The following is a 20191-nucleotide window of genomic DNA, read 5'->3' on the forward strand; positions in this document are numbered from 1 at the left end:
AGTAATTGCCGCAACAACTGAGCAGGGCCGCATATTTCGGGACCTTCGTCTGCCTGGAGTGATCCCGGCAGAGAGGGCGGCTCTGTATGTGGCAGCCGTGGAAGTTCTGGCCAAATTGCATTCACTGGACCTCGCCTCTTTAAAGTTGGACGGCTATGGGAAAGGAGCAGGATACTGTCGGAGACAGGTGATTCATGATTCACTTGTCTCAAATTCATGTTTTTTTTGTGGATGCTCTTTTTAGGTATTCATTGAAAAAAAAAAAAAAAAAATTCTGCCTAGCGACCCAACTTGGTTCTATACAAGCAATCCAAAATAAGTCAATTTGCAATAATATATCCCGTTAAATGACATTGTCTTTCAATCAAGGTGTCGACGTGGACTAAGCAGTACACGGCATCATCTCACAGAGACATCCCTGCCATGAACGAGCTCTCTGCGTGGTTGATGAGCAATCTGCCAGCCGACGATCAGGAAGTCACGCTGGTCCACGGTGATTTCCGAGTGGACAACTTGGTATTCCATCCCACCGAGGCTCGTGTGCTGGCCGTGCTGGACTGGGAGCTGTCTACCACCGGGCAACCTCTGGCAGATCTGGCCTACTTCCTCATGCCTCACTACTGGCCCTCAGACCTCAACGTGCTGAGCTCCATGGGGAGCCTGAAAGGAAAGGAAGGTCTGAACTCCGATGAAGCGCAATACCGAAAGCAAACAAAAGGCCTGCCGATGAATTGTTTCTTTGCGTGCGTGTCATTGAGCAGGTATTCCCACGGTGGACGACCTGATCTCCGTTTACAAACGCCGCCGGGGGATCCCGTCCCCTTTGCCGTGCTTGAATTTCTTCTTGGCGCTCTCGATCTTTAAGATGGCAGGAATCGCTCAGGTAGAGGTGGTTTCAAGTTATATGGGAAGTTTGTGTGAGTGAGTGAGTAAGTGAATTTTACCATCGCCCATATTGTCTCTCACTCCTGCGTTTATCTGGGCAGAAATTTGAGGAAATTAGGAGAATTTCTTGATAGTTTATCAAAGTGTCAGAGTCCTTGAATTCACCCAAAATGAGACCTTCAAACCAAAATGGCCGACTTCCTGTTCAATTTCAAGCATCTGCCCTTCAGTTTTTTTTCCGGGGTGTCCTGTTTTGATTGACGTCCAAGTTTCATGTCGATTAGTGACACTGCTGTCAGGAGGATTTAAAATTAAACTTTTTTTTTTTTATTATAATTATATTTTTTTGAGTATGCAGCGAAGTTGCGTTGGCGCCAAAATATTTAACAAGTTCTACGTTTGCCAATCTGTACGACGGCCCCATATCCATTCTGTCAAAATATGAAGGCTCGACTCCATCTCTCATTCTCTTTTTATTCGCTCCATCAAGGGTGTTTATGCCCGCCACCTACTGGGCAATGCCAGCGCTCCCAATGCTGCCGAGTTAGGCCAGTGCGTGGAGCCCTTGGCTGCGCTCGCCCTGCATCTGGCTCGCAGGTTTGTTTTGTCTCTAATCCTGTCTTTGGTTTACATAAGTGCCAACATGTTTGCCTTGACACCGGGATAAATGATCGTCGCGTCTGCTTGCGCATTAAAGCGATCCGATTTGTTCCACCTGCTGTTTGGAGCTTTTAGCCTGGAAACATTGGAATCACATGTTTGGAATTCTGCATCCAGCTGCTGCCGCTTCCGCTTGTGCCGGCTGACTTTTTTGTCTCGCTCGTCTGCCCTCGCCGCAGGCTTCCGGCGGCTCCGCGGGAAACCGGGCTCTTTCTGCAGACGGCCAAGGGTCTGGCGCTGCTCCAGCAGGTGAAGGACTTCATGAGGCAGCACGTGCTTCCCGCGCAGAAGGTCAGCGCCGAGACAAAGCGGCCGTTTGTTCGCCCCCTCTGTTCTCATTAAAGCTTTTGGACCTTGTTAGTTGATTAGCACAGATTCTCGGAGCGAGAGAACAAGACCTCTATTGAGTTTGCAAACGGTAGTATACAACATGCCCAGTCATCACCTTTTGGCCTTGCACCATCACTGACTCTCTTTTGTGCTTGACGAAAAGGGGAAAAAAAAAAGTCTTTCATGATTTTTTTTTTAATAAATGTAGGAAGTAGCAGAGTACTACATGAAATACGCTCACTCGCCCCTGAGATGGAACACCCCTCAAATAATAGACGATCTAAAGGTAGGTTTGCAAAGTTTTTGGTTCAGGGACCCTTCCACTGCTCTAAAGAACCATTCAAGTGATCTGTGTCTTTGTATGGTCAGGTGAAAGCCAAACAAGCGGGATTATGGAACCTCTTCCTGCCGGCGGCAAGCGGCCTCACTCAGCTGGACTACGCCTACATCGCCGAGGAGACCGGGCGCTGCCTCTTTGCTCCGGAAGTCTTTAACTGCCAGGCGCCGGGTAAACATCCCGCTCAGCTTCACGCCCCAGCGACACTGCTGGCTCATTAAGAGGAACAAAACTGATCGTTATATCGATTAATACTTTTTTTTTTTTTTTTTTTTGGGCTTGTCACCTCCTTGAACTCGTTGCCTGAAAAGACAAGGAAGCGTGTCCTTTGAGGCTCATTTTCAGGGGTCATCCAAACGCAAACAATCCGTCCCCTTTTCTATAGTGCTCGTCAACAGGATGAGCTGGACGGCATACGAAGCTCAAGACAAAAAAAAAAAAAGCCTTCACACTCAGGGACGCTTTAGAGCAGAGGTTGCCAACCTTTTTTAAACTGATAGCGCCTTCATCAGTTGTGTTTATTGGAGAAGCGCTTCATGTTGGCTTTTTTTTTTTTTTTTTTTTTAATAAATTTGCTGAAACGACCTGTAATATGTGATGCTGAATAATTTATGATATTCATCTTTGTGAAGACACTGATCGTGTTAATGATTTATTTTATGACTTAATTTATTTATGATGCTCAATTCATGGCCACTTTGCACATTTGGTATGACGACGCAACACTTTCCTCCTCCCGTCAACAGACACGGGGAACATGGAGGTGCTGCATATGTTTGGCAGCGAGGAACAAAAGAAAAAGTGGCTGGAGCCTCTGCTCAGTGGAGAGATGCGCTCGTGCTTCTGCATGACAGGTGACTTGACGCCTTCGCATGATCGCATTTTATTCAGGTGGCTTCATGTCAGGAAGATGAGAAAACACTTTTTTTTTTTTTTTTTAATCTTTGGGGTGGTTCTCTGTCGAGCGTTCGTGCAAAATCAGTGCGTATTTTCTCCCAGTGTTCCCGTCCGTCCATGTGGTTGCTATGCGAGGAAACAGCTGCAGGCTGGAGGTAATCAGAGCGGGCGCGAACGTCCCCCCCCAGGCTTTTCCAAACACGTCATTACTGTGTATCGTTTTGCTGGAAATTTGAACGTGTGTGGGACTTAATTACCTTCAGGCTTTTGTAAAACGGAGTCTCTTTTGCCACAAGACAATCACAAAATTCTGTTTCTAAGATGCCAATATTAGAAAGATACTTTGTGTCAGACAGGTATGGAAAGACCTTCCTTAAATTGAAGAATTTTTTTTTTTTGGTAATAAAGGCCTTAAGAATGACTTGAATATATTCTTCAAATATGTTTATTACTTTCACGCTGTGAGACTGAAACGGAGTTGTGGTTCCTCAGAGCCCGACGTGGCGTCCAGCGACGCCACCAACATGGCCTGCGGTCTCCACCGAGAGGAAGACCAATTTGTCATCAACGGAAAGAAGTGGTGGAGCAGCGGTGAGTCCGTCATTCTTTATATTGTTCGCATGAGTCACAGAATGTGACAGCGCACGTGACGTGAATCCTGGATGTGTTTATTTCCTGGACTGATGACAGGCTCGCTCACTTGAGCCGTCCTCTGCCTCGTCTCGGCCAAGTAAACATACTTCGTTTCTTGCTTGTGTTTGAATCGGATTAAGCAGAGTGCTCTTTAAACATCAAGATATTTATGGGTTTGCTCGGCGCCCCTGCTGTGCGGCTGTGGAAGGTTTTCCGGCCCTCCTGGATCTAGAAAAGATTTTTCGTTTCATTTTTTTTTTTTTTTTTTTTTTTTTTTTTTTTTTAAGACAGCTTGAATCCCAAACTATTCTTGTGTCAGTGTGACCTTCTGGTGTCCTTCGAACTGGTAGTGTTATTTTTACGACAAGAGCAAACGCAAAGCTCATATTAGTGTTGAAGATGATGATCGCGCTTGTCCGAATGTCTCGGCGCTGACCGACGCCCCAGATGTAATCCAAGATTCCCCTTTGTGTTTGTTTGTTTATCTTTGCCCCCCCCCCTCCACACCCATATTTGACTGAGAAGGGGCTTCAAATTACTTTTAGGCCCCCTGTCCAACAAATCTCTTCCTTGAGGAGGAATGTGAACATTTGAAACGTTTCTGCGATTGATTTGTGTTTGATGCATCGGCGTTCATGCGTAATCCTAAAGACGCGCTCGATTATTGTAAACGGTCCTCGAAGGACTTTATATAATCACTGATGTAACAAGGATTCCCGCCCTCTGTCATAACATCTCCGTCTCGCTGCAATCTGGCCCAAAACAAAAGTGGAGATTTGTTGACAATGACGGAGCGTTTGCCTGAAGGGTGTTCCCCCCCCCCCGAAAGTGTCCTCCCTCGTGCTTTGGATTCCGTTTCTTGAATGACATCCCTCATTATGACGCCGCAGCTTTCTTTCCATTGTTTCCGTGTAAACGATGATCCCTTCCAAATGGCTGCGGTGTACCCTTTGAGTTTAGCCAGTGCGGTGGAAAGAGGATGACTAACAGGTACCGGCGATGGAAAGAATGAAAATCTGATCGAAAGCCATGAGGCACGAGCAGACTCCGGTTTGATTTGATGTACTTTCAATAAATAGCCGTTGAAAAAGCAGAAAAGAGGAATACTCTTGTAAAACAGACAAATGATTGAATCCACAAAGTTTTCCATCATTAAATAATGATCCAAAGTATCATTTTTATTTATTTAATTATATTTAGAGTTGCTATTTCAGGTTAATTTAAAGAACGTGGTGGTGAGGCGGGGGGGAATCATAGTTTCTGGCAAATAGTACGTAGCCAAAATGTCTGGGGAAACAAACAAAACAATAAAACACAATGTCCTTTTCTCTCAAGCGTTACTATGACGACCATTCGAGGACTGACATGCTCAGCGTAGGAAAAAGCTACAAATTCTCTTCCCATCCAACTTTTTCTCTTACATAGCATCAGAACGCCGAACTGAACCAAGTTTCATGTTTTAAATGTCCCGAGTGGGTTTTTTTTTTTTTTTTTTTTATCCTCATTGAGCAACAGCTGTTCAGTCCGATGACACTAAAAGCAATGAATGCGAATTTGGGGTACCGAAGGAGAACGAGTGCTGCAAGTCGGTGAACTTATTGCTCCTTTTAATTCGATCGACATAACGTACAAAAAAATAAAAATACAATGGTTCGCCTGTGCATATAAACATTATGTATAAGAATTCTCAATATGACTTCATCGATCTCTTGTGCTGTGTTGATCAAGAAAAGTAACCACGCCGTTTATTTTTTTTTCCCCCCATCGTCGTGGCGTCCCTCAGTCATTCAAAATCGGTTACAAATCGTTTTGCGTGTACAGTGAACGCCCGCCTAGCCGCGGTTGACTTTTTATGTATTTTGCGTGCACTTTTTGTAACATCCCGCAGATGGCGGCAAAGCTCTGGCTAATAGGAAAGCAGTAGGAAGTATTCATGAATAATAATTAACAGAAATTATTGTCGGAGGTGAGCTGAGTTTAACCTGGGTTGTTCAAGGGAGTTGCATGTTTTTTTTTTTGTTGTTTTTTTTCCAAATCAAAATATTCAGAAGTTATTATTGCAGGATGAGTTTGAAATGATGTGAAACTGTTTTTTGTAATCTGCTTCGTTTACAGTCGGAACTTCTAATTTAAGCATTAGAAATCTTTTCGATCGGGTGTCGTCGTCGCTTGCCGGAGGGCTCGGTCTCTAACCGCACAAAGCGCGGCGGTTCACTGTTGGGCGTTTTCAGCTTTCGCTATGACTACTCGGTCTTCGAACTTTTAACAACCTCCTCCAGCCAAAGTAGTGTTCAATCCTTCCTCAGGATTTAAAAGCTAAACTGTTGCCGTTGTGCGACGAGCTGCACTCGCGCCTTTACATGCTGAAGGTGCTGGTATCCGGTTCCTCGGAACCGGACTGCGACTGGTTCTGATCGCGCGTGTTGAGCGCGATCTCCACCGCCGGCTCGCCGTCCTCTCGTCTGGGATGGCTGCCGAGTCGCTGCCCGAGACGCTTGGCCGTTTTCAGGACGTGTCCCTTGAAGGAGGACCCGATGAAGGCGTAAAGGAGCGGGTTGATGCAAGCGTGCGTCAGCGCCAGGCTCTCGGTCACCTGCAAGGCGTGATCCAGGCCCTTGCTGACCTCGCAGCTGGTCACCAGCATGTAGATGATGTCCATGGCTCTGCAAAGCTTCACCACGTTGTAGGGGAGCTGCGTTAGCAAGAAGACGGCCACCACCGCTAGCAAAACGCGCAGGGCCCGCCACTTTTTGTCTCGCCGCACTCCCGGCGCTCCGGCCAGGGCTCGGCCGACGAGGCAGTAGCACACCACCATCACCAGGAACGGCAACACAAAGCGAAGGGTCACTTCCAGCAGCTCCAAGGTCGCCTTGGCGGGGCGTCCCATGCTGGGCGGGTACACGGCGGTGCAGTACATCCGGTAATGCGAATGCTTCACCGTGGAGAAGACGAGTTCAGGAAGCCCCAGAAAGATGGCCACCGCCCACAACGCCAAGCACACCAGGATCCACCGCCTGCGCACCCGAGGGCCCCTGCCGCTCCTGCCGGCCGCGCTGTGAACCACCGCCCGGTAGCGGTCGACGCTGATGCACGCCAGCAGCAGCATGCCGCAGCTGAAGTTGGCGCTGTAGAGGAAGGAGGTGAGCTTGCAGGCGGCCGGGCCCAACCTCCAGCCGTGCACGGCGTCCGCCGCCCAGAAGGGCAAGGTGACGAGCAGCAGCAGGTCGGACACGGCCAGGTTCAGGATGCAAACGTCGGTCAAGGTGCGCAGACGCGAGCGGGACGCGTAGACCGCCACCACCACAGCGTTGCCCGCCAGGCCCACCACCAGAGCCAGCGAGTAGATGACCGGGAGGAAGACGGCGGCGAAGGAACGCACCGCCTCCTTGTCGCAGACCGCGTGGTCGTAGCTGTAGTCGTAGCTGTCGTTATGGCCGCCGTCGTCGTCGTCATGGTAATAGTAATCCTCCATGTTTTTTCTGTGAGGGGGGGGGGGACAAAGATGAAGAAGTGCGGGTTCCAATATGCACATTTCACAGTTCAATTGATTACCGTTATGACCATTTGGTTGTAAAAAAAAAAAAAAAAAAAAAAAGGGGGGGGGGACCTTGACTTATTGTTTAACTTGCAAGGGAAAAACAACATTTTGATTTAAGTCGTGAAGGTAGCAGCAAAATAAACATTGTACACCTCCCTCGACACGTGACATACATTCCAACCTCAGGGAGAAAAAATAAAAAAATCTTACCTTCTTTTATTTTTTTCCTTTGTCAGTTGCCCGCTGATCAAATGTCCCACATGCGCGCACTCCGACGCTTGTGTCTCTCTGGAGCTGTGTTGTTGGAGGGGGAAAAAAAAAAAAAGAAAACACTCCGTTTCCAACTCCTCCCGCCACTAGCACGCCCCGCCATTCAGTGTGTGCGTGTGTGTGTGTGCGTGTGCGCGTGTGTGTGTGCTCGCTATACTGCAACTCTCCTTCAGCTTCCTGAGAAGTGTTTTTGTTTCTGCCCGCCAGCCAATAAACCAAAATCCCGCCACCTTGCTGGTTGAAGAAATGCAACACTTCCTTGTCGAATAAAGTTTTGCCTAAACTGCTTTCTCGTAATCTCGCTGCTTTGTTGTTGTAAAAGGAGTGGCGATGTTTACGCATTTTCGTACAAACTGCGGCTATTTTTTTTTTTCTCACAATATTTTGACTGTTCTCATAAAAAAGGCTTTTTTTTTTTCCTGGTAGTGCTATAATTTTTTAAAACTTCCTAACACTTAAATAAATATATCAGAACGTATCGGCTATGCTTTTTACGATGCCAACTGTAAAAAAAAAACAAAAAAAAAAGTGTTATTAAAGACAACTAAACGAGTGGCGACTGTGCAGTTTTTTTTTCCCCTCCCCGCTTTGATGCATCTTCATCACACCATCTTTGGTGTTCTCGCATTCGCGGCGTCTTTCAACAATATTCCTCCAAATGCAGTCGCGAGACAAACTTGCTGTTCCGTCGTCGGCAGTTCAACAAAATAGGAAAAGGTCTCGCACGCTTGAGGGAGGTATCGATAAAAACAGACGTCAGGAAGGTTGTCGTTGCATTCCAGTACCGATGGAACACGTCTGGACCTGACCGCTTCGGTCTCGTGTCACGCCTCAGACGGAAATAAAGAATTGACATTGAACTGATGAAATGTCTACTTCTGTTCTTGTCCTTTTACGGGAGTGCAGAGCTGCAAAAAAAAGTTTTGGGCTAACACATTCGCTAAATGATTTACGACGTTCACGCATTTTGCAGTTGCCGAACGAAATGTGGTCGTCCGTGTTGACCTTAAAGTATCGGAGTTGGAGTATCGGGCACATTTTATGTCCAAGTAGAATATTGGCACTGGCGCATCCCCAATCGTGCCGGCAGACATGTCTGGTGTCCATATGTCCACCCCCCCCCCCTCGTCCCCTCTCGTCCTCAGGGGCCCGTTTCATGGAAGCCAAAACAGGAAGAGGGACTTTTTGATCGTCATGACTTTGTAGATGACTTCTAAGGCTACGTGAGACCAAGTAGCCTCAAGTGGACGTTAAAGCAGACCTCCCCCCCAAAAAAAAAAATCCAGAATCAAATCTTATTTCATCACGACCTTATCTGACCCCTTAAAACGTTTAATAGTTTTGTTTTAGCATTTGTGGTGGCCAAATGGGAACATTTCAGGAAATGTCAGTCCGTGACATTTCCGAACACACACACACACACACACACACACACACACACACACACAGGGTTCACAGAACGGTGAGACAGTCGTTCCCAAAAGTGAAAATGTCTTTGTGTTTGTGTGGTCCTCTTAGGGGCGGGGCATCCTCGATGCAAAGTGGCCATTGTGATGTGCAGGAGCACCCTCGAGGATGCCAGCAGCAGGTCAGTGCCTCCCTGGTCGCCTCGTCACTGTCGCAAGTGAACACGCACACGCTCTCAAAAAAGAATGTTTGGGATGGGCTAATTTGTAGCCGTCGACACACTCCCGTGTTGAAGAACTATTTTTTTCAATGTTTTTATTCTCTTGTTTACCTGTTCCATTTTCCGTTAAATGTGACCTTTGGCCTCCCATCACCGTACAAAAGACGTCATTGTTTATTTGCTGCTCGGAGCTGAGAGAAAAACCACACCCAGCATTTGCCGTAATCTAGCAACTTCTTGTTCACTTGAACAACCGCAAAACACAAATATTATTTAGTCTTTTTTTTTTTTTTCTGTTCTTGAACGCCTGCAGACATGCCAGTCACAGCATGATCCTGGTGCCGATGGACACGGCGGGCGTCAAGATGATCAGGCCTCTCACCGTGTTTGGAGGAGACGGTATGACGGTCACTGACTGAATGAGGCCCAACATGAGCGACATCTGAAGAGAGATGTGGGAGAAAAACAAAACAAAACGTGTTGTCATGAGTTATCTTGATCTGATGTCAACCAAATGAGCGGCTCACAACGCCTGCGAGGCAAAGTCATAAAAAGTCCAAAGTCCTCGTGCCATTATTTGTCGTGTAAACGTTCAACACTCCAGATGATTGTTGTCCTCTGAAAGGAAGTAACGTGTATCAATGATCACAATAGACGCCCTTCATCTGCACTGCAATAAATTTGGCAGTTATGCACAAACGGTTATAAATGACAGTCACGAAGCCATCATAAAGGTTGGGCTCTTTTAATACTATGACGATCAGAAATTCGTTTTTATCTAGATACATATTAATATGCATCAAATGCTCCATAAATATAAAAACATCTGAATTTTGATGCAATATTTTGGCGCCACTCCAAAAGTTTAGCCTACTAAGATCAATTTGTGAATTTGATCAAGAATTTTATAAAAGCATTAAATGTAGAGCAGTCAACAGAATATCTTTTCATTTCATATTTTCTTCCTCAGATGCCATCCACGGGGGCCATTTTGAGGTGCACTTTGAAAACGTGCGCGTCCCCGCTGCCAACATCATTCTCGGTACGTGACGGCAGGAATGGGTCAAGTATGGCTCTTTTTTTTTTTTTTCTCTTAATTTTTGCAATCCAGCCCCCAAACATTTACGTTGAGGACTGCAATATTTATTGCGATATCCCCTCTAAAGAAATCGTCGTCTTGTTGGCAGGCGAAGGCCGAGGCTTTGAGATCGCGCAGGGTCGTCTGGGCCCGGGCCGGCTGCATCACTGCATGCGAGCCGTCGGCCTCGCCGAGCAAGCGCTGGAGCTGCTCTGCCGACGAGCTGCCTCCAGAAGAGCCTTTGGCAAGAAGCTCTACCAACATGTAGGCAAACGCTCGCTTCCAAGCCGCTGCGGACCCCTAGTGGACAACTCGTGTCATGACGCGCGTGTGTTTGTAGGAGGTGGTGGCTCACTGGATAGCAGAGTGCCGACTCCTGATTGAGCAAACCCGCCTGCTCACACTTTGTGCCGCACACGCGCTGGATACGTTCGGGAGCCGTGCTGCCCGCAAACAGGTGAAATTTGTGCCGCTTGATCGTCTCCAAAATAGCTTTTAGTTTTGCTTTTTTGTGTGATATGCTGCCACGGGAAAAGTGGATTTTTAACATTTTTTTTCCCATTGGATTATTGATGTTTATGTATTTCCCTTTCGAAAGAAGTGGGATGGACATTTAGCTTATTCGAAAAGCGTTTTACGAAAGTGTGCGCCCTTCATTGTGCAGATTGCACTGATCAAGGTGGCAGCGGGCAGGATGGCGTGCAAAGTGGTGGACTGTGCCATTCAAGTGTACGGAGGTGCCGGCGTCTCGGGAGACTTTCCTTTGGCGCAGATGTGAGTGCCGACTTCAGTCAAGCGTTGATTATAAAGCACTTTTCTTACCCCCGAGAATAATAATAATAATAATAATGCAACACAGTGCTTTATTTGAATTTAAAAACAACAATCAATAAAATCAGGAAGAGATTATAAAATGGAGCTGATATTCTCCCGCCTTTGTGCCTCAAGTCACACACAGCAGTCCAAAAATAAATAAATAAAATAACCTCCCCTGCCCCTTCCCTTCCAGGTATTCTTACGCAAGAACTCTGCGCATCGCTGACGGACCAGATGAGGTGCACTTGTCCACCATCGCCCGTCTGGAGCTGAGGGATCAACTCGCCAAAGCCAAACTGTGACGTCATAACCGAGCGAACGCAAGGATCGTCTGTGTCAGTCACATTTGGATTCCCGTTCGACCACACGGCGGGAAATAGAACTTGCGGTGCAGTCATTAAATATCACAAATCTTTCTTCATTTGAGTGACACTTGCAAAGAACCTCTTTGTTAGCTTCCATTTCCGTTGAGGTGACGGTTCAAAGCTGCTTTTATTAGAGTTACTATTTAAATTTAAATATAAAAAAAATGCTAATCTTGTTCTGTAGGGGGATTTGTGACAGAAACTCATGCTGACCCCAAAAATTCAAAAATGATAAATGTCAATTGCTCTGTGTTTATGAGCAGATGTTACCATGGTAACTGAGCAATAACTACAATTTAGTGCTTTTGTCGTCTTTTTTTTTTTTTTCCTCTTGCTTTTCCCATCCGTCGTCAATCTTTTGCTGTCGTGCTTTTACCGCACATGAAAAATAAATAAAAAGCGATGAACGTGTAATCATCCAGCATTATTTCTGTCCCCCTTGTTCCCTCGAAGGCCTTTCGGTAGCCGGGGCGTGCTCCTGAAGTTCGGTGTTGAGGGTCTCTGGCAGCAACAAGCAGAGGCCCGCCGCACTCGCAGGTAGGATGCCGTACACCAGCATGGGGAGGCTGTGGTGGTAAATGCTCAGGAGTTTGATCAGTGGGGCCAAGATGCCTCCGATGCGCGCCCAGGTGGTGTTCACGCCCAGGCCACTCTGCCTAGCAACACAATTTTTCACATTTTTACAGAAAACCTCATTGTTTATGATCATACTAGCAGCGCAGTCATATGGATTATTTCTATGTATGTTTTATTTAATATTTTATTAATTACAAACAAAATGAACACTTTAAACAATAGAGAGAGAGAAAATTAGCTTTTTATTTTTGGGTGGGCGAGGTGGCGTTTGAATGTTATCATTATCGTTGTCTTGTGATGTAATCTGTTCATGTGTGGGGAAAAAATTAAATGCCAGAATGGCCGAGTGGTCTAAGGCGCCACGCTCAGGACCCAGTCTCCCCAGGAGGCCTGGGTTCGAATCTCGAATTTCCCCATTGTGGGACTAATAAAGGGAATATTATTATTATTAAATAAAAGACTCCCTAAAAAAAAAATTGAAATAAAAAAAATAAATCCAAAATCTAATTTTGCCAGTTGTGCTCACCTTAGCGTGGTGGGGTACAGCTCTGCCGTATAAACAAACAGGATGGCGTAACAAATGGTGGATGCAAATTTCCCAAATACTGCGATGACCGTCATAACAACGGGAAGCTCTGGGGAAAAAAAAAGAAAAAGTTTTGTATTTCTTCAAAAAAGTTTGGATATATATTTTCTAACATTAAAAGACGCTTGCTTTAAATCTGAAAGTGAAAGTGCGCGTCTCCAATTGATGTTAACCTTTCGGTACGGCGAGGAGGCTCAGGCAGGCGATGGCACCCGACAGTAACGAGATGGCCACGCACGCCCGCCTTCCGAAACGTCCGATGAGCGGCAAAATGCTCAGACGGGCGACAAGCTCCACCAAGGCGAAGATCAACTGCGTGAGGTAGATGTTCATCCCGAAGCTGCCGACACTCAGACTCAGGCCCAAGTACATCACGTTGCCTCCAAACCTGTCGCCGTGATAAAGTCGCCGAATACCGCCGACATCGAACATCGTAATCCGAAGACTTTGAGCTTTGTCAGACCGGCTCGGCGGAGTTTATGACGCACTATAAAATGATAACCCACTAGGTCAGAGTCAATTCGCTATAGCAACGAGGAATTTGGTCTAGCAAAAAAAAAGTCTCAGCGCCTGTAACAAGACCCGAATTTCAAAACAGCCCGGTCAGAATCCTCACCAGATGTAGCTCAGGACGATCACTCGTTTGCGCAGGTATGCGATCTTGAACAAATCCAGCATGTTCCCGCTTTTGGGGGTTTCCTCCAACTCCATCTGCACGGGTAACATCGGTCGCACACGTCACCATGCGGATTGGCCCAAATGTGCGTGACGGGTCGCCCCGTTCAAACGGTTTTGACGAATTTGAAATTGGCGTTGGCGTTGACCTTGTCCAGCAGATCTTGCGACACTTCCCTCCCGTTGACTCTTGCCGCTCTGCGCACCTCCTTCATGGCCTCCTCCTTCCTGCCCTGCGACATGAGCCAGCGACCCGATTCCGGCATGACCCTGGTGAGTTAAGATGCACGTCGTTTCCTATTTTCTTGTTAACTGAGAGTCGCAAATGTCATGCGACGGGACGGACCAGAATAATATGGCCAGGACGAGAAGGAGAGGGCTGTAGAGAACCAGTTGGAGGGTCCGCCAGTCACGGATGAAATAGGCCAGACCCGACAACAGCATGAGACCGATGGGATAGAAACTGTGACTGATGACGGTGCAGAAGGCAAACTTGGACGACTTGCACCACTCGCCGCCTTCCACAACGAGAGAAATCCAAATTCCAACTCTTCTTAACTCAAATCGCATCGCCGTGTTCGACTCACCAATGACAAATGCATTGGCGATGAGCGCCGACAGGGAGAAGCCGCACATGAACTTGAGAGCGATGTAAATGTAGACGTTGGGAGAGAACGCAGCACTGAAGCCTGCCAAGAAAAGGAAAAGATGCCCGAGCAATAACACGAAGCGGCGGCCAAACCTACCCAAAAATTAAAAAAAAATTATTATTTATTTTTTATTTAAATGCATGGCGGCTTCATTAATTTCCAGAAACAACGGACCTGTCGGCCATGGCACCCAGCACAACAGCGCCAGTGACGAGTCCGACCATGTGGACGGATTGCGACACTTCGGTCATCAGGCTTCTGTCGCACACCAGATTGAACTGCAAGAAAGAAAGTTCATTTGCATCTTTCATGTCTCGCTCTTCTGTTCGGCAGGTGGTCGCACAGAAGAGGACGAGGTTACATCGCTGCACTCGTCTCACCTCTGTCGCAATGCTGGACTCCCCCGTCGGCACCTCAAACTTGGATCCGTTGATGCAGCCGGTGGTCGCGTTGAGGCCGTACAGCTCGATGGTCTCCAGGTCCGAGTCGACGGGCGTGAACATGAGGCAGCTCTGGAAGCTTCCATCTGGACTCAGAGGGATGGTGAGCTCCTTCTGCCTCTCTAAGGTCAGGTTGCCGTCCGCTCGATCCAATATCCAGTCGGTGTTGCAGTAGTTTGGGAAATGGAGGCCGACAAAAACCTGTCCGATGAGGTCAAAGGCGAAGAAGATGCTGGGGATGCACGTGGTGGCCACCAGGCGCTTCTGGAACAAGCCGAACTCGCCGATCTCCTTGAGGACGTGCGCGAAGGTGCTCATGGTGAAGGCAAATGAAATGTGAGTCCGATGCAACCGCTTGTAATGCGCTGTTAATGTTTAACCACAATCAGATGTTTTGTCTGAACTTCCAGCAGTTCGTTTTTTTTTTTATATCTTTAAATTACTGCCTGTCATAATGTGTTCTTTCTGTTTGCATGGAAAAGAGGAAACTTGCAGAAATGAACTTCAATAATAATTTCTTAGCAAAACATTGATGCGTTAAACTGTAGTGAATAATTTGCTAAATGAAATCGAGATAAGTGCGAGCATTTTATTAGTTGCCAAACAATCAAAGTGCAAATTCTTTTTCATTAGTTTATTTGATTAGTTTTCTTTTATTAAAGCTGCTGAAGCGCTTACTCAAAAGCAATGTGTGATTTTCATTAGTTTGTTTCCATTAAGGTTTGATTACGACTTTTATTGTGATTATTCTTTTATTGACCAACAATCTGTTTGCGGAACTTCGGCTGGAGATGGACCGTTCCAAAACGTGCGCCAGGTTTCACGCTGTCGCCATCTTGTGGTCAGTATGAGAAATGCAGTTTCTCAATTTTTTGGGGCAGCAAAGATTGACTTTGTGGTCGGTGTTCCGACATTATTACCCTGCTCATGGGTTAGTTCAACTTCGGTACATTTATGGTCTGCCCCATACCAATGGTGAAATTCTTTTTCTTTTTAGAATATTATATATAAAAAGCATGCAGAAAATGCAAACGATGGAAAAGATTCTGATGTAATATAAAACAAACTAGCATATTTGTTTGAGTAAAGTCTTTAGTAACTGTCAAAACACATCCTTTGATATATTCAAATACTGTATTTAATATTAAATACAGTTGATTCTGTAATAAGCTAACATTTTGAGGGTATTTTCTATCTAATATATATAATCTAAAATACCTAAAATATAATAGTTCGATTCAATTATAAACAATCCACACAAAATGATGCAATAAAGCATTCAAACTTTAATACTTATTGCAAAACAGTACAATTATAAATTACAACTGAGTGCTAAACATTTTTGGTGATTTTTTTTTTTTTTCCAACTGCCGCAAATGGCGACAATCCATTTCCTGCCACAAATAGGCTCAGACTTGCATTTTCCTCTTTACTAATGGAAAACACTCAAGAGAAATTTGCATGTAACTCCCGAACCAAAACAAATAATGATCTTTCTACTCCCTACATTACAGCCAGACAAGTTATTGCCTGCACAATTGGCATTTCAAAGCTGCTGATACGGCATGACCCACCGAGAGTCTCGTCCACCAAATGTTGCAGCCAGCATCGATGACTTGGTACAAGGACAAAGGTAACAATTGGTCACTTTCAATATAAGGCGAGCGTAATTGCGCTGATTGACTCACTATTCCACCTTGTGCACATTCCCGATCAGCAACCAACCACTAATGCAACACATCGTTAGGGGCCGTTTAAAAAAATGCACAGCTTTACATAGATATGGCCGTTATTTATTTTAATTTGCTTCTAAAAGGCAGAAAATTCACAAAGTGCCAGTAGACTTCAATCGGTGAAGCCTCTGCACCACCAAAAGTCGTGTCGTCTTCCTTCAAAGCCTCACCGGGACGCAACAAAAGGCCAAGCGTGAAGCATCCCATTAGAAAAACTAAAAAAAAAAATAATAATAAAATCCTAATGTCATTATTTACATAAGAGTTAAATCAAGTACTTGCGTTTCTCATCAGACTTAAAAATGCACTTCAATTGTCTGATTTAAAAACGACTCTGAACTAACTTAGCTGGCTAGCAAAGCGGTTTGGAAAATGTGTGCTTTCAGCTTTTTAGTTTGCAGTTTTCATTTTCTATCTGTGACATTTCTTTCCGCTAAACAGCATAGCACGTCTTTATCGTCAGATGATGACGATTAAGGCATACGTTGATCTTTACACTTGTAGATTCTACAATTTGGCATAGCTATAATCCCAACGTCACAAATATATCTTTTAGCCGTGTTAAGTCACGTTGACTTTTTTGCGCCTCATTTTTTTCTCGTACCATTCTTAACGTAAGAGCGGAAATATTATGGAAAACCTTGACATTTACACCAACGTTATCGTCTGTCTGCGTTCAAGGTTTAGTTCCGATAAACATCGCTTTTATCGTTACATCAAGATTATTAAGATTAAAACGGTATCTATCTGACTAACGTAGTTTCTAAATACTTTAGTGCGTTTGATTTTTGTGATTCTGCAGAGTAGAAAAATCAGCATTGACTGAAACCATACATTGTACATAATGGCAAAAAAAATACAAATAAAGCACATTCAGTAGTTGAGCTGAACATAAGGCATTGTTAAACGTTCAAAGGTTGTTAGTTAAGATTGTGCAAATGCATCCAAGATCAGAAGAAAGCAAATACCAAGAATCCAAACGGTGGTTGAAACAACTTTGCAGCCACCGAACAAGTACACTGTAAACTTTTTTTGTTGTTGTTTGAGTGATTCTTAAACTGCACGTCGGTCATCCTTCAGCGCGCCGCCTCATTCGACAAAGCCGCCGTTGAACAGTAGTTTTCTTTGGCAGTTGTGGTTTGCTTTCCAGCCATAGAAAATATTAATAATCTCTTTGTATATTGAATTTTTTTCTCACATCTTTTAGGCAAGTCACTGTCCCAAATTAGTAAACACCGCTTTAGCTAATGGTGAGCTGAGCAAAGCCGATCAGTTTCACATCATCCGGTATTTCTGATCCCTCGATTCCAGAAGCCTGCAACAAGGACAAAATACGTAACATTTCATACTTTAAAAAAAAAATACAAGTTTAAAAATTAACAGTTCCTAAAATGCTCATTTATTATTGTATACTAGTAACTTAGCTGTACTCAGGCAATTATTCTTTTATGTACCACTAGAGGGAGCCACACTTTAAAATCACTGGCCTAGGACATCATCAAGTGGGCCTGGCAAGAGTTCATCAAAATTAAAAATTAATCCCCAAATTCTTCATTTCTTAAATTTCAAAGTGATACAGGTGTGAGATGGCTCATTTCTTTCTTTCTAGAACAACTAAAATATACATTTTCTATTAAGCAAAAGATGTTCTGTGTTGAGAAACTCACCAGTTTAAAAACAACATTTTTATCAGTTTGGGGCTCGTCAACTATTTTTTGCAAATTTGCGGCAACTGCAAAGTAAAGAAAAAAAAAAGTGTTATATATATTTTTTTTGTTTGTTTTTTTATCAGGAAGAAAGACGCTACCACTGACCTACGACTAAATCCCTCCCATCCACCAGGCCTGCCGACACCAGCTCCTGAGAGACTCCGTCCGCCGTGTCTGAACAAACAAACAAACACACCCCCCCCCCCCCCCACACACACACACACACAGGGAATCAACGACAACAGTGTTAGACCTCTTGATACTGGATTGTACTTCAAAAAGTTACATGCAACTGAGCTGCAGGCTTACCTCTGCCTGGCATGAACTCAAAGCGGATATCATTTAGCTCCCTCTTTTTATTTCTGCACAGAGTTTTGGGGGGGTGCCGGGATTAAATTCTATTGTGAGCTAATTAACATAAACATATCCGAGTAGTTGAAACGCACCTTAACCGGAGCACCAAACTGATTGGAGACGTCACGTCGCTTGAGGAAGAAGGAACCTGAAGAAAATCATTTTTTTTAAATTAAAATTTGTATTTAGCTCTCACTCTGATTCCTTTTTTTCCCTTATTAAAAAAATCAGTTGTATTAAACCCTTTGCTGTTTCGACATTCTTATTCAATGATTGAATTTTGCAAGTGTGTGTTACCGGCGTTGGAGCAGCGGCGGCGGTTGCCGGCTGAGGAGCGACGGGTGCAGGCGGCGGAAACGTGGCCGCAGCCTGAGGTAGTTCTGCTTCACCAGCGGCGGCAGCGGAAGGCGGTACGCTCAAAGATTCTGGCGTCTGGAACATCTAAGATAAAAACCCAACGATGATTGATAAGCCAAGCAATGTCGCTGAACCCCTCATGGAATATCGTCGGAGGACTCACCTCTGAGTTCTGCGGCGCCTCCTTCACTCTTGGCGACTGGAAAAAGACAAATAGTATTCGAGTATTAGATTATCCTGACGTACTTGCGGAGTACGAACAGCACACAAGAAGCACAGGTGCGTCTCAGTAAATGTGAACATTGCTTAAAACCTTCAAGTAGCTCAGTTCAAAATGTGAAACTCAAACAGTGGATGATGGATGGAAAAAAAAAGCACTCTCAACGATATAAATAAGAGAAATAATCATCTTGGAATGAAATAATGAACAAGTTTCACTTTTAGAATTGAATTACTGAAGTAAAAAAAAAAGTTCAACAATATTCGAGTTACCGAGATGCGCCTGCCAAAGGGCACACAGGAAGCAAAAGGCACACAGGAGTTAAACGGCTCGCACGTTTAGTCTCATTATACTATGGCAGGCCTGATACTGATAAATAAATAAATAAATACTGCACACAATACAACCTCATCATAACCGGGAGCAAACATACAAAGTTTTAGTGATTTAAAAGTTGAGTTGGAAAAAATACATTTAAAAATTCACACTGTTAGACCACACAAAATAATGACTTTTTTCCTTGTTGTGAGGGCAAACAAAAGCCACCCCGGTTTTCGAAGCGAACCCGTGTTAGTGACAAACAGGAAGAAGCGCACATGTACTTGCACCGATGACATTTCACAGACGACATCAAGTTGTCCGACATGTGGCCAAAAACAAAGCAGCAAACTAAATTTCAACCGTTTGGACTTGGGCGTGCAACTGATTGGAGGTGATTTAGTGAGTAAATAAGTGTACAAAAAATGAAAAAAAAGAAATACAGATGGCTTCCAGGAAAGGGAACTCTCGGTGAACCATGCGGGACAAAGAACGGCCTTTTTTTAGTACGACGTGTTATTTCAAATTGTTTGCTCACGTGGGAATTATCATCAAGAGGATCAAATCGCATGTTGTGAAAATGTTTGTTGAAGGGAAACCTGCGCAAGACTTCCGATAATTACAAACAACTGCAGTGGGCAGTTTTGAAATGTTCATTTCTCTCCAAAGATGTTTTCATGTCAAACAATTTAACAATTAATTAATCGAGTTCAAGTTTCAAACTAGGGCGAGAGCTTCAAGTTAAGGTTTGGTCAATGCTTCAAACGAGGAACACGGCTTCAAAAGGGTTCGGGTTGCAAGTTACTTCTTGGGACTAAGTTGCCATTTGTTTCACTTTCCAACAGCGGAAAAAAGTCGGCAATTATCATTAGCGGTTTACATATCAATATCTTTGTCTGGGATTAAAATTGTCAGTTTTTTTTTTTTTGGGGCCAGAATGGAAAGGGCCAATATGGTCGTCGCGGCGAACGAGAGTTGTTGGGGGAAGGCCATGTGTATTTGCGCTGGCAAGTGAACAACCCTGGACGCCGGCAGCTCGAGTGGGTAGGAGAAGCGAACTTGTCGCCGGGGGGCGCCAGCAGGCTTCACCTGCTGCTCCTTCGCCGTCAAACAGAACACACAGACGCACAGGTGAGA

The 20191-nt window shown here is 44.9% G+C and overlaps 4 protein-coding genes across 10 annotated transcripts in view; 1 reads left to right on the plus strand and 3 right to left on the minus strand.

Annotated features, from left to right (window-relative positions):
• Positions 1–18102, plus strand: part of acad11 (acyl-CoA dehydrogenase family, member 11) — a 19297-nt gene extending 1195 nt beyond the window's left edge. The window contains exons 4-24 of one of the 5 annotated variants that reach the window (XM_088283466.1): positions 26–187; positions 370–676; positions 762–883; positions 1376–1482; positions 1725–1836; positions 2084–2161; positions 2245–2383; positions 2959–3066; positions 3602–3700; positions 9069–9138; positions 9491–9576; positions 10148–10219; positions 10365–10519; positions 10596–10712; positions 10920–11029; positions 11265–11459; positions 11890–11973; positions 13432–14699; positions 15155–15204; positions 15878–15996; positions 17889–18102. In XM_088283466.1, the coding sequence (XP_088139592.1) occupies positions 26–187; positions 370–676; positions 762–883; positions 1376–1482; positions 1725–1836; positions 2084–2161; positions 2245–2383; positions 2959–3066; positions 3602–3700; positions 9069–9138; positions 9491–9576; positions 10148–10219; positions 10365–10519; positions 10596–10712; positions 10920–11029; positions 11265–11373 (1953 nt within the window). In that variant the 3' untranslated portion in view covers positions 11374–11459; positions 11890–11973; positions 13432–14699; ... (1 more) ...; positions 15878–15996; positions 17889–18102. Of the gene's footprint in view, positions 1–25; positions 188–369; positions 677–761; positions 884–1375; positions 1483–1724; positions 1837–2083; positions 2162–2244; positions 2384–2958; positions 3067–3601; positions 3701–9068; positions 9139–9490; positions 9577–10147; positions 10220–10364; positions 10520–10595; positions 10713–10919; positions 11030–11264; positions 14700–15154; positions 15205–15877; positions 15998–17888 lie in introns of those variants that run through there. The other 4 variants (XM_088283467.1, XM_088283469.1, XM_088283465.1 and 1 more) reach the window with 4 other exon arrangements.
• ackr4b (atypical chemokine receptor 4b) lies at positions 4956–7616 on the minus strand. The gene is made up of 2 exons (XM_088283158.1): positions 7491–7616; positions 4956–7221 (listed from the first exon to the last, which is right to left on the minus strand). The coding sequence occupies exon 2, from the start codon at positions 7212–7214 to the stop codon at positions 6099–6101; it is 1116 nt and encodes a 371-aa protein (XP_088139284.1). The 5' UTR covers positions 7215–7221; positions 7491–7616; the 3' UTR covers positions 4956–6098.
• On the minus strand, positions 14231–14681 carry LOC148318435 (solute carrier family 22 member 14-like). Its single transcript, XM_088282688.1, has 2 exons — positions 14304–14681; positions 14231–14245 (listed from the first exon to the last, which is right to left on the minus strand). Exons 1-2 carry the CDS (start codon positions 14679–14681, stop codon positions 14231–14233), a joined length of 393 nt encoding a protein of 130 aa, XP_088138814.1.
• Positions 15629–20191, minus strand: part of LOC148318436 (serine/threonine-protein kinase OSR1-like) — a 22272-nt gene continuing 17709 nt past the window's right edge. For 2 of the 3 annotated variants that reach the window (XM_088283473.1, XM_088283471.1), the window contains 8 exons: positions 20075–20152; positions 18680–18715; positions 18457–18600; positions 18252–18307; positions 18115–18167; positions 17911–17979; positions 17764–17828; positions 15629–17411 (listed from right to left, as the gene is read on the minus strand). In XM_088283473.1, the coding sequence (XP_088139599.1) occupies positions 17337–17411; positions 17764–17828; positions 17911–17979; positions 18115–18167; positions 18252–18307; positions 18457–18600; positions 18680–18715; positions 20075–20152 (576 nt within the window). In that variant the 3' untranslated portion in view covers positions 15629–17336. The remainder of the gene's footprint in view (positions 17412–17763; positions 17829–17910; positions 17980–18114; positions 18168–18251; positions 18308–18456; positions 18601–18679; positions 18716–20074; positions 20153–20191) is intronic. The other variant, XM_088283472.1, reaches the window with a different exon arrangement.

This window comes from Idiotropiscis lumnitzeri, chromosome 19, assembly GCF_059441095.1.
Source record: "Idiotropiscis lumnitzeri isolate Australia: NSW breed Sydney's pygmy pipehorse chromosome 19, RoL_Ilum_1.0, whole genome shotgun sequence".
In the NCBI taxonomy this organism is placed as follows: domain Eukaryota; kingdom Metazoa; phylum Chordata; class Actinopteri; order Syngnathiformes; family Syngnathidae; genus Idiotropiscis; species Idiotropiscis lumnitzeri.